At 41.3% G+C, this 14,366-nt stretch overlaps 1 protein-coding gene across 1 annotated transcript in view; it reads right to left on the bottom strand.

Moving 5' to 3' along the window:
- Positions 1-14,366, bottom strand: part of LOC100750208 (protein jagged-1) — a 58,680-nt gene that overhangs the window by 12,087 nt on the left and 32,227 nt on the right. The window contains exon 3 of the mRNA XM_012391140.3: positions 3,573-3,864. Coding sequence (XP_012246563.1) covers positions 3,573-3,864 — 292 coding nt within the window. The remainder of the gene's footprint in view (positions 1-3,572; positions 3,865-14,366) is intronic.

Genomic DNA, 14,366 nt, shown 5'->3' on the forward strand with positions numbered 1-14,366 from the left:
ATCGATTCGTATTAGAACAATTATACAATAACAAAATATAGAAATAATACGGAGATATACAAAAGACTTGAAATAACGCGAGCAAAGTAAAATGAGATAAAATATAAAGTAAAAAATGTAATCTCTAATTATAAATTATATATTCTTACAAAAGATTAAATAGTTTCTACATTTTTAACTTTACGAATATGAAACACGTATTTCCAATTATTAAGCGACACACAAGAAATTAATTTCTAATCATAAATCACGTATTTTTACAGAGAACGAATAAAGATTAAACAATCTGAACGTTTTTAACTTTACGAATATCAAACACGCTTTCTAAGTATCAAGTGACACACAAAGTTCAATTTTTATCATTTCGTTCTCCTATAATACGAAATATGAATCTCTTTCAGCGACCATTAGGGGACCATACTTTCTTGAACAATGTTACGAGATTCGAGGATGATTTAAGCGTTTACATAGCTGGTGCCTTTCGAAAACGATGTTCTCGAAGGGGGGATACAACGTACCACAAGTCGGATAAACACACGTGGAGGCGGAAGTAACGATTAAGCAGCGAAGAAAGAGCTGGCGTATTAGCCCGGGCAGCATTGTGCTAGGGGATCTGGCGTGATGCTGCTCTCTACCTTTATATGATCGTACGACATGCGTCTAACGTCCGCCCATTAAGGCACGCTTCGAGATAATTCGTGTGTTTCGCTGTGCCGCGTGTTTGCATCTTTGCCTATCAGACACTCGCGAGACTCGCGCTTTTCGTCTCGATAAAAGCTCCACGTGGAACGAGCTTCTTGCATCTAACAGCTCGATGCTTATCTTTTTAGTCATTGAACTCTAGCGAAAATCTCTTCACATTTTCCAAACTTTTATTCAATCTCTTATCAGTTTTGAATCTTTCCTTTTTCTCCAAGTTCGAAATGGAGATAATTTCTCTATCGTTGAAAGTAGGAAATATAGAGAGCTAAGATTGATTCATATCTGCATGAAATCTACTTTTCGAAACTTTTTTCATTTTTCTGCTAGAATACTCGATTAGAATGATCTTAACTCTGGAAATCAAATGACTATCCCTGGTGGAATTATAGTTACAAGGTAGATCTTACTTCTGGATGATTTACGTAGCATATCTTTGGTATATTTTTTGCAATATTTCGGAGGTTACAACAACAATGAAATATCTAGTGGAGAGCTTTTTATTATAACGTAATATCGATCCTCTTGATTAGTGGCTAATATGAACATTTAAATTCTATTAGCGACTCCACCTTAGCAAAAATCCTATTAATAAATAATTTACAAATGACTATTTATTACTTGTAATAGACTTATAAGTAGGCCACTTCGATAAATGAACGCCAAACAAGGAAAAATAAATTATTCTGAAAACGATCGAAAACAGATCGGAGCGCGCTGTAATTAAACGGCCTTTTCCATCACCGTTAAAACAATGTACCTTCGTAACCTCAGTCATTAAATTACCGAACGATTTTCAATTACCGGAAGCATTAAAACCAGACAAAGGAGGAGAACGTGTTGATCGGAGTCGAGCGGAACGACACACGATCGAGGGGATGGAGGAGACGAAAAAGTAGATTACTATTTTATAAAAATCAGAGCCATAGCAAAAAGCTGGCATGAAACGACGGAGCAACACGCTTTTGTCGTCGCTAAGATCTCGTTACGTATGCAACGAAGCGTCGCGCAAGGTCTTTGCCAGGATATTGGCGGCTAAACGATTCCACCAGCCTTTTTTTGTTCGCCACGTCTGGCTGAGGGAATAATTAATCGATCCTCGAAGCGTGAAACCTCGCGTCTCGAGTAGTCGCGCCTCGCGCTCTGCTCCACTCGCTTTTCTCACGGACGGCTGCCGCTACAACCAAAAAAAACCGCGGTTATATTAGGCACCTAATGATTCGAGAACCAATTAAATTATTTTCCATTTGTTCGAAATTCTAAAGGAAATTTTAATCGAGTATTTTACAAGTTATTTTTCATTCTTTCCCTCTAACGGTATAATAAAATTAGGAAGAATTTAAAATGAGCGATTTAGGAATTAATTATTTCTTCGTTGACAAAATTTCTTCCATTTTTAGTAACAGAAATTAGATATATAGGTGGAATTTTTTAGGAGACATGAATACTATAATTATGGAAATATACAGGGGACGTGTAATATTGAAAAGTATGCGGACAGTCCAAAGTAAAATATTCGTTATGAAATTTATAATTTTTATATGTATTTTGAAATTGTTTATCTGCGTTCATAAAGATATGATTTTACATGAAAATCCAATTTAATGGCAACATTTAAGATGTGAAATTTCCGATGTATTATATTTGCTTGAGTCTCTCTTAGGTTAACCGTGAAACGGTTAAGGTCGATCAACTTGGTCGGCTAATCAAAACTTCTCTAAAGCAAATACAGTTAAAGCGAATCACCATAAATCGATAAATTCGAATTCTGAGCGGAGAAATATACATAAATTCTTCTTTTCCTTGGCTTTTCACGATGAAAACGTGCGTTCGATTAGCAAAGACGATGGGATAAAATAGTGGCGGCTTTAGATCCTAATTCACGATAATAATTATTCCTAACGGGTAAGATGGTATATACGTATGAACGATTCTTTAAGTCGAATACAACCGTTTAATCGGAGATACCGATGCGACTCGCAGCTAAGTAACTTTTCCGTGCTTCCTCGAGGTACATTTGATTAATTAGACACGTAGCTTCGCCGCCTCTTTGCAATAAATATAACCGAGAAACTGACCGTTTCTGTGTACGGTGTATTCGGAACCGAAAAACAATTACGCTTCTCTCTGGCTATAAATGCCTATCCAGCAATCCATGGAACCGATCGTATGTATGTTTCCCAGCGTGCTTGTCAAGCCGTGTCAAACCGCGAAGGGGAAAGCGAAAATCTTCCGGACATTCGCTCTCTGCATAAAATAATCGTATATGGATATTTATGTACGTGCATCTTGAAATGTCTACTCTAAAACAGCTACGAACGCTAATGTCGAAGTGAATTAACGTCAGTCCCACTTTTTTAAATACTGCTAAAATAATACTAAAATTTGAAATCAGGAAGAAGAAGCTAATATCAGCAGAGTATTTAGAATTAAATTTCTAAGAATCTAAAGTGTGAATTCTTTGTCCTAAATACAAAGCGGATATACTAGTTCCAGGTGTTCAAAATTTCCATAGTGGTCATTCAAAATGTGATAACAAAGGGCTGATATATAGTAGATATTGATAAAGTCATTAGAATTAAATTTATGCGAGTTTAAAATGTTACGAATAATATTCCTAGCTGCAAACGCAAAGTGATATGATATTAGCTTCCTTTTCTCAAATTTCGATATTTCGATCTTTCGAAATTTCTTTCGGAAAAGAAGGAACTAAGCAATTGTTAGAAATGAATATTGCACTGTTCAATGGACATGACAATTGTCTCAACGTTAAGCTTGAGATACTTTCTTTTAGAAGCAACGATAAGCTTTTTTTTAATGCAATCAGATTCGCAATGTTAATACGTTGAAATGAAACGTGAGAATTGACTCACCTATTTCACAATCGGCGCCTTTCCAACCCTGTATGCACGCCTTATCGCCATTCTCGTCGCAGGTGTAATGGCCGAATATGTCGTTCCTCGGCCTGCAGAACTTCGTGCAGGTCGCGTTGTAATAATGGTCCGCGCACTGGACCCGAACGCGATAAGCTAGATGAGCGTTTCTTCCTTCATGATTGAGAGTGTGCCACGTGGGTCCTGGCAGGACAATGCCGCTGAAACTCGCTTCCTCGATCACGCCTGTGCTCGCTTCGTCTCTTGCTTGCAGGATCAGCGTGAATTGCCTCTGTGAGCCAAGAAAAAAATTCGATAACGAGGCTGGGAATCTTCTAACTAAGGATTTTAGGAATTCTGGGAAATTTCCCAGAGCTCTTGGAAATTAGCAATTATGAGTTAAAAGTAATCCTTTATTTATATTTCCCGTTTTACTTTGTTCTGCTATACTTTACTATTTTACTATACGAATAAATAATTTTCAAAAACATAAATTGTAAATTAAAATTATTTCTCCTTTCATATCTTTTAGTTTATTCTATACCCGGTTTTTACTTTCTTTTACGTTATAGCCTTGTACCTTATATTATTCATATTTTACACTGCATTTTACGTTATGTTACTTTATACGTATTTTGTAACCAGTATATGCTGAATAGTCGTGTTCCGGCAAACGCGAATCGAATACGGAAAGATGACGTCACGCTTGTCTAGGGCTGCTTCGAAAGAGGAAGAGAGGTGGTTTGATGAAGCCAGCAATTAACCCTTGGTCAGCTTGAATAATTCCTTAGCCAGTGTGGCCTCTAAGTGGAACCTTCCGAGATGCACTTTTGCAAATTTAACACAGGGCTTCCTGACCCTCGGTAACCTCCCGTATTACGCCACAATAGGATTATCAATTTTTTACTTCCGTTTCCCATCTCCAGATACTTTATAAATTTAATTCCGCTATTTTCATCGTATCTTCGGGCATACGATCATCGATCACGGATAAATCATTCCTAAATCACCCAGTTTACGATTCATATGTGTCCGATCAATCTACACATATATACATACGTTCGTACGTTCCATCAATATCTTTTGATTGGCGTCGAGCCGAACTCGAATGTTGAACGTCTACGAAAGATTAAACGCAACATTCAATCATCCCTCCACCATACCGAGACACCTTGAGAGCTCATCGATAATCTAGTAAAAAAGTAGCCGAGCTACCCGAGGAGGAGGACGCGACGTCCGACCACCGGGGATGCAACACAACCAGCAGGGATTAAAACAAATGTTCCATCAAAAGGTGGCCACCGTGTCTCCGATAATTACCGATCGTCGTTGTAATCAGAGCACCGGCGTATTTTTCACCCGTGACACCTGTGTTCAATGTGTCGCCACAAATCAGAATAATTACAGCCACAGAGAGAGTTTGCGTGCGTTCGTTGGTCTACCGATTCTTTGACCAACGTTGCCTCTCCTCCAACGGCCGTACCTGATTGGTACCACCAATCAAGGCCCGTGAGTGACGGTCGGCTAATGCAATAAATAAATTCCAATCGCGCTGTCGCGGAAGACAGCGGCTATCTGTTCGTCCGGAGGCTGCTGAAGCAGAGACAGAAACGGCAGCAGCAGCAGCAAACGCGACCAGCAACGGATCCCAAAGGGGTGTCCAGGGGTCTGGGTTGTACGATAGAAAGCTGGAAGCGTTCCCGATGGAACCGGTCTCGTGGAGGAGAAAAAAAAAATAAATAAAAAAGGATCAGCGCATCGGCGATCTCGCGTGTGCTCGCTCGTGTGTGCGCGCGGTTTAATGAACTCGGTTGGATCCTCGCTGGTAGACAATGAGAGAAAGGACGAGTCCAAGCTCTGTAGCTCTTCGTTCGACTTTTTAATTAGAACCGCAGGTGTTTCGCGTGATCACTCAGACCACGGGGGTGGCTGAGTCGATGGAACCGGTGGAAAGTGAAAAATAAGCTGCGAGTTGCCGTTCCGCCGCATTGAGACCCGAGGATAACAAACGACGCCGAATAATAGATATCTTCCGTGCTTTTCAACGATCCACTCTTTTTCTTTCTCTTATTTCTCTTCTGGAGCCTACTTTTCGATTAGCGAGCCAGTGGTACGCCACGCGGGGTTCCACGCTAGAAAGAAGCGTTCCGTGTCACGATACATGTGGGAACCGTGTTGTTTCCCCTCGTTGATCGATTTCCTTTTCTGTCCAGGACCTATTCAATATGACCGGCTAACCGCTCGATCGTGACTGAACTGTCGATCGACAAATTAGCGAAAACATTCTCCCCCGCTGGCAACCCAAATACTTAGATAACGCGGCTAATGTCGCGCGCCTTTCTTGCGGACAAATCGCTTCCTAAAGCGGCGCGACACTTCCACCGTTGGAAACTCCACGTTTTTGCTCAGCTTCGACCGATTTGGCAGCGAACGATCGTGCAACCTGTTCGACGGTGATTCCCAGTGATTTTCAGTCACCCACGAGAGATAAACCTTTGAAACGAATTCCGGTTGCTGGTTTTTTTTCTTTCTCTCGATACAGTTAGGATTGTGTGAAAGTGTGTCTTTAAAAGTTATTAGCCGATTTTTTTGAATTTCTTAAAGACATTGAAATTAATAAACGTTGGTTGCTGTGTAATAATATATATCGTTTCATGGTAAAGTGAAGATTATTTCTTTTTATGGTTGAAGTAAAGCTAAACAAACTAATTGCTTGTATTCGTTTCGACTTACAGCGATAAGCGATAAAAAGTATATAATATTTATAAAGAATATATTAAATTAATAAAAATATTAAAGTACGAGTAAAAGTACGATATTGTCTGTATGATGCGAAACTACCATATTTTCTCCCACTAACCGTTGAAAGTCGCGAATTTCAAAGAATATTTGATACAGTTCAAAGTGCGAGTTATTCTTTGAGTTTAATTCAAATTAGTCAAGTTATCGAATCCAAGCAGCTTGAAATTATTTTACAAGTGTGAACCTGTTGTTTCTTGACTTAAAATTTCCATTTATCCTTCTCATTAAATCAAATCATTCCACGTCAAGTTGTTTGAATTCAAATAACTCGGCTATATAAGAGAACCCGACTGCCAGAAAACAGTAACTGTTATTCTAAAATTAGTAGCTGCTTACGATTACTCTAAAAGCTTCTTTGACAGGAAGGGTACAACGGAAGGAGCGCTAAAAGCAAAAAGACAAAAGGGTAGAATGATGGAGTAGCTAAACGATGCTGTGTGATATAATCCGAAAAACGGCCTTGAGCAGCCGATCCATCTTGCTCGAAGAATAACTCGAATCTGTTCAGCTGTCATTTTCTATTTACCATCGATCGGATCGTTCTCCTTTAAGGTTTCGAAATTCATCGTTCCATTCGTTCCCTCTTCCATCAGCTGTCCCGTTGAAGAAAGGAAAAAAGAGAGAGAGAGGGAGAGAGAGAAAGAGAGAGAGAGAGAAAGAAAGAAGAGAAACGTTTCGATCCGTACGCCACGAAAATGTCAGAATAATAGAAATTTTATCTGATCGTAATCCACGCGCTGACTCATATCGATTAAGACGGCTGGACAATGAAGAAACGTCGGACGGTTCGCGAGCTGCAAAGGCACAAAGAACCGGCTGGATGCCGCGACGTGTGGAAGTGAACGCGACGGACGAACGAATTAGAATATATGTACGAGGTGCGAGAGAAAAAAAGGCGAGCATGAAAGTCGCGGGCGTGGGAACGACGGGCCCCAAGCGAGCCACCAATTAACACCAATTAGCGCTCATCTGCTCTAGGTAGTGGCAGCGACGAGTGAGCCGACTTTACATTTAGCACGAGACACCCGGCTCGACGAGGATTGGCTACAACGGTGCTCTTTGTACTGTCCAGATCGGCCCCGAGAATTTTGCACTTCCGCGAAAGGTCGGGAGAAATGGATTAGGAGCACTCAATAGAGGAAATGTGTCTTTCTTACTATCTGTCAGGTCACTTAACCTTTCCAATTTTTATCCTCGAATTTTTACTAACATATTATTTGTATTATACGAAGTTTTTGGAAAATTCACGATTCTTGCGAATTGCATGCCTGCAATGAATATCTTTTAATCTCTAGTATATGCATTTTTAAATTCGTTTCAGATTTTATCAATACACACAGTAATCGCGATAGTTTGGTCTCATTAGAGTTTCCATGAACTTTCCAAATGTTTTCATAAAGATAATATTCATAAAAGGTTTCTACATTAAGTATTCAAACACTTTCGCGAGCCACTGCATTCCTATTTATGTATTCCTATCCATTATGCCTATGTTCATCACAGCATACATCGCATCTAAGTTCTAAAATTTGCATTTCCTTGTTCCACCATCGAGGAAAGTACCCACTCACCACTCTGTCACAATACGACGAACGAAGTATATACAAACGAAGCGTCTAGGAATTTGCGTGGGTGTTCCGCAGAAAACTGCGTTACGTGCGAATTTCCCCTTTCGCCTTTCACCGAGCAAAACAACGGGCTTCGTTTTGTTCGGACGCGTTTAAAGAGCGCGGCCGCGTCCTCGCACAGGCGTGTAATAAATTATCGGATGGATCGCGGGTAAAAGTCACGATCTGACCACCGGCGGTCTCGATCATCGATCGATCCAGCCATGGACGTGGGTCGTCCGGTTTCGTGGGCGTAGGAAATTCATTAAGTCGGATATTATTCCGTAAGATGCGGTTCCAGGATCAATTAATTAATTTTCTGTGGCTTCGCGACATTAATCGTTACGAGGGTTCTCCGCACGCGTGTTTCTTAAACTTGATTTCAGACGCGTTATGGTAATGTGATTTTGCACCAGCAATATCGTGTCATTCGACAAATCCATATATCTAATGATGCAACGCAGACAAGTATGCAATAACGGGATAGCACGATGGTGTGCATTGTGTTATTAGAAATATAAATCAGACATATGTGTCGGTGATTATGAAAGCGGCCCGAGTCGAGAATCTAAAAAGAAAAGGAGTTTATCACTTATTTCACCTTGCGTTTATTTATACTACAATAATCTGAAACGATCTTCTAAAATTAATAGAAGAAAATAAACGAGTTAGATCATGAGTTAGATAGTTAGTTTGTAATTGCCGGCATATATGTTGGTACATCTTCATCGATTATTATAATTATAATTATAATTATATCGTAGTATATAGTAGTTATAGTATTATAATTATATCGCATAACGCGTTCATTCAAAATCTTAACTGGATTGCTATTTAGTTAGAAATTTCAAGATCTCGTGAAGTTATCTACAATGTTAGCGAAATATCGGAAATAGCTTTCTGTTGGATACGGTTTACGGTCCGGAAGCCTCAAACAGTATTAGACGTAAGTGTTTGCAGTGTTAAGTATAACAGTGTGAAGCGTACCTAACAGCGTTAGGTGTGATAAGCCAGGCTATAAAAGCATCAAGACTTCAGCTAATTTTATGATAGAAACTGAGAACAACGTCTTGTAGTTTGTCTACAGATTTCAGAATCAATTTATCTACATTTGTAGTCACGGTGAGTCGGCATTTTTACCATCTTAGTAATGGATCAGAGCATCACAACGTGGAAATAAGGCGTATTTGCCGGGAGCCGAAAAGGATGGACAGAAGCCGTAGCGGGCACGTAGAAGCGGTTGAGGAGCCTCTATCTGGCGTTGACTGTCGTTCCATCGCATCGTGGCGCTCGTCGATGGTAGACGTGTACACGTCGATCGTGTGGCTCGGTAACTACACGTACGTACTTACGTACGCCGAATAGAACGCCTTCTCCTTCTCTATGTCAGGCGACGTGTCTTTGGTTTCGCGGAAAAGATCGAACGAGCGGTACGTGAGGACGCGTACTAAGCAGAAACGAACCTCCAGCACGCCCGCCACCGATCCGGGAAGCCGTGAATGGTTTATGTCTTTTGTCGATTTATTCCGCGAGGCTTTCTACTTTCTTTCTTTCGACGACCCTCGTCTCGGCTTTATGTCTTTCCATAAACACTCGGTATGGAAAATTTGAAATTAAAATATATTTCAAACGTGCAGTTGAGCATATAGCGACAAATTGAGGATTTTGTTATGAGATTTTGCGAATGTAGTGTTCTGTGTATGAACTGCGCATTTGGTATGGAAGGAAGATCGTATTGGTTTTGGAAGAAGCGAATGTGATAAATCACGAGTTTTTCTCTGTTATAGAAGAGCAATTTTCGAATTCAATACATTGCAAACTAATTCACCGATCAAATTTTATTTTTGCATGTTTGTATTTTATTTTAGGATCAAATACCTGTTTTTGTCAGCCACTTGAACGTATCGAAAATATTAGTAACATTAATTATATACAAAGTAGTCGTATCTACAGTCTACCCAATATTTAATCGTTTTATTTCTTTTATCTTTCTCCTCCAAAAATGTGTTTCGAAGGGTGTACACATTCGAACGAGCCTCTGTGTTCAAATTTCGGTTCAGATCTACACGACTATTACGCCGATTTATTTCGTGAAAGTTCCTTACGTAAAATCGTTGCGATATATTATTATTCATTGTACTGTATCATCTCGGCGCATTCGTAACTCCATACTTAACGGTAACACAATGCCAATCACAAACCATTCTCCAAAGGTTGCTTTATGAAAATCTACTGTTCTCCTCACTTCTTTGCGTTCGTATCTCTTCAGATATGTTTTTCCTTTATTATACTTTATTTGCAAAGAGCATGGAATACACAAAAGATCGAGTAAAATTATATTAGATACCATAGCCAAATATTGACTAATCTAAACTATCTAAATTTTAACATCTATCTATATTTTAATATAAAAAATCTAAAACTCGAATTCTAAAGTCGAAACTATCTAATACCTACCTAATTAACCTCTAATTAACCTCTAACATACTTCTATCTAATTAATAATACCTATCGACATCGATGTAACATCCATTTTGGGTCATATAGATCAGTGGAATTTGGCGAATTACAAGGCAAATTACTTAGCTCGGTTGAAGCATCCTTCTTATTCGAATAACCCTGCCTTACCTATTCCGAACATCACCTTTAAACAGACTCACCTTTCAGCGGCGCGTCGCGATAAATTCGATTCTCTCGCTATAAGACGGTTTGCAATGGAATTCCAGCGCTCCGTTCCTCCCAAAAGCTGCATTCCAACAGCTCCTCCGTTCAATTACTTTCGAAAGCGATTTCCCAGGAACGCAAGGCGCGGACGAGGTCCCTGAATCCTTGTGGAATTCCGACTTTTGATCGCTTTCGAGCACCGCCTGGCCGTGGTTTACCCTTGACCCTAAATCTCGCCGCAACAATCGGGGGTCTCGAGGTCAGGCGTCGCGATGCGATAAATTCGCAGACTTATTCCCTCTCCTCTTATACTTCGGAAGGAACGATTCATCTGACGGCGGGCCAACGTAGAAGAGGGTTGTTCCACGTCCCCTTGAAAATTCCAGCGAGCGCCGAAGGGGAAGTTTCGTTCTGGAATCCTTTCCTGCGTCCTCGGTTCCCAATTAGCCGGCTGGCTAATAAATCTCGCGTTGTCCCCGACGAGAACCGTAGAGCGAGAGGACCGGCAGCGCGGAAGGAGAGAAAAAAACGAACGTCCGTGAGGAGGAAGCGGACACGCGGCCAGAAAGGGAAGGAAGAAAGAGTTGTGGGGGGATCCTCGAGCGACAGAGGACGTAGAGAATCCTCTTGCAGCCGGTGGTAGCCACTGTTCGCAGGGGCACAAGGCCAAGAAGCCTTCGTACGATGTCGCGACCAGCCTCTTTCCTCGCTTCGAGACGCTCAAAGGAGGAGCTTCGCGAGGAGTCAGTACCTCGTGATACTGATGGTTGTGCTGTATGCTGGTACCTCTACCTGCATATCGCGGGGAACCTGGCATTCTTCGCGTTAAATGCCTGCTCGACGAGCGGGCTCGACTCTCGCGCCCATTTACACGTACGCGAGTTCGTTCTTCTCTGTGTATATGGATGGCTATAAGATGAGCTTGGAAACGAATGGAAGTATTTCGTACGAGAGATATTGGAAGAATAGAATTCTAGATGCACAGGTGTCTCGAGTGAGACTGTTGGACATCTTGAAGTAGAATGATGTCTCTTGAGCGTCGTCTGTTTCCCAGATGAAAGTGTGCAATGGCGTGCTGCAGATTCGTTTGATGTCAACGGATTGGAGAGTAATTTCGTTGATTTCAAGATGATGTAAATTGATTCTCTTTTGATCAGTGCGTATATGGAGATTCGAATGAAGTTTTTCGCTTAATCGTTAGTGCTATGTCGAGGGGTAAATTTCGTATTATTAAAAACATATATAGATGGTATGAATTTTGGAGTTGTATTAGAAGAGAGAACGATTGATGGATTCTGAAAGTAAAACTATAAAGTAAAACTTGGAGGATTTTATTTTAATCGGTGTATATTCGATGAGTGAGATTCGAATGAAATTTTTTTTAATTCCATCGTAAATTCTGCATCGAGGGATTAATTCCGTACTATGTGAAAGATAAAGTCTGTAAAATTGCAGGCTTTATAAAATAGAATGGTTGATTCCACGTAGAATGCAGATATACAATAGCTCATCTTGTTATTCTATCGTATATTTATACAAGTATCACAATGTTCCACTTTTACGCAGATTATTAAACCCTGTAACACGATGCAGCACAAAATATCGGAACGTTCCATAATTCACAGAAGCCAGCGAAAAAATTCTTAATATCCTATCGCCATAATTCTTGCGGCCATAAAATGGTTCCACTAAACATTCGTATTACAATCTCCTCTGAACACACCCGGGAATAATGGCCATATTTCAAGCAGGAACGATAGCGCATTCTTCATTCAAAAATTACCTCTAAAATTCGCCGACGTACAATACGTACACACATTCCCCTTCCCTAACTTTACACACAGTCACAAGTTGATATCGGTGTACGTGCACGCGAGGTCGCGGCGAAGAATCGAGGCCTGTACAGGGAACAGAAAACGTGGTTCGGGAGACACGACGGCAGCGACTCGTACACGGGCTAACTAGCGATGGAAGAAGACGAAGAGGACGAAGAGGAACGATTCTGCTGGTGCGGATAAAAGAAAAGGAGGAGACGATCGAGGAGATTGGTATGCGGTCCGCGCAGCGGGTTCACACACGACCTAAAGGCGGCCCAAAGCCAGTCTAAAGGCTGAGCAAGCGGAGACGAGGAGAAGAAGAAGACGAAGGAGTCGTAGAAGGGGGTAGAGGACAAGCTCGCGAGGCATTGCCCAAACCGGGGCGACAGTTTCTTCCTCCCCTCTTTTCCTTCATTTGCATACTCGCGATGCGGTACACCTGTGTGTTTCCTTGGCTGCGTGTCCGTCTCTGGCCGCGTACACCTGACCAATAAGTTCCACGGTGAGCGTAAATCTACGTTGTAAACGTGAATACTCGGCTGGCTCCCCTGCCGCGTCAACGAGGGCAGTTTTGTTGGCCCGGGATTAATCGATGACTTTCGCCTTTCTCTCAGAGAAATAATTAATAATGTCGATCCGTTCTGCACTTGCGGCGAATTATGGAGATTCCTCGTGGAATTAACGAGTCACGGGTAGCAATATAGATTGAATTCACACGTGTGGGAACGCGGAAACGCGCAGAATCCCTGAGACATCGAACGATATAGAAGCCTCGGGGACTTTATTTCTATGTACGTGCGTAAGTAGGTATATAAGTTCACGTCCTGGGAACAGGATCGTGCGGATGCGTGGACAAATCGATGGTTATATTACTTCGTTGAGCGTTTAATCGATGTCCCCGGTAAATGGCGCGTCGTTAATTCATGGAAAAGGAATGATAGCAAAACCTAGAGACCGGATGGTCGCTCGACAAAATTTGTACGCTAATTGTGGGACGTTTTATAGTTCTCGAATTATAGTTCATTAGCGAGACATCCGCGAGGTGCGTCGTGGAATTTGAAAAAAGACTCGATGGAAGTTTTTCATTCGTGTTGAACGTAAATCTCTCGTGTTGGCCGACGACCAACAGGCAGCCTGATTGCGATCCCCGCGGGCGACCGAGAGCCGGCGGAACGATTTTGGAGCCGTTCGGTCGATTAACGACCGGTTCGCGTACACTTCTTGACAAATCGATCCTGCTTCCGTATCTGCGCCGCTGCGTGATTTATACGCGCTTAGAATCGGCCGCAGTCCCCAACGAAAATATAAATGACACGCCACGAATATCTCTATTGGTAGATCCACCGTCTACCTACGAAGGGTGATTTCGTTTACATTTGTAAAATGAATATCAACGTGGCCGATGAACAATGGTTTAGATCGCGAGATGTTGTTCCCATTTGAAGCGTCGCTTCTCAAGAACCATACACATTTCGTTTCAGATTAAGCAGCTTAACAGTTAAAGTAAAGTATGTAAGCAAAAGCTACAAACGAAATTAACAAAATCAAGAGACCAGTACAGATAGCATCGTCGAGAGCGTTATGATCGTAGAATGTTAAATTAAAACATTATCTCCAGGAAGATCAAAATACATCAAGAACCACGTCAGACCGTGTCCGAAAACATAACTGCGATAGAAAATTTATATTACCAGACTCACTTAGAAATACGATTCAAAACGATTGACGTGGTATAAACTGGTAATTCTAGACGAAACTCTGTTCACAGGTAATTCTCGAAACGAGGCCACGTTCCTCGACGAAACGATACAGCCGGATGGAATGTGATATCAACAAAGATGAACGAGAGATTCGATGGAGGGTCAGGAAACGAGTCTGGGCCCGAAAAGTATGCAGAGAGGCCA

The sequence above is a fragment of the Bombus impatiens genome, unplaced genomic scaffold (genome assembly GCF_000188095.3).
Source record: "Bombus impatiens unplaced genomic scaffold, BIMP_2.2 scf_0930, whole genome shotgun sequence".
NCBI lineage: Eukaryota > Metazoa > Arthropoda > Insecta > Hymenoptera > Apidae > Bombus > Bombus impatiens.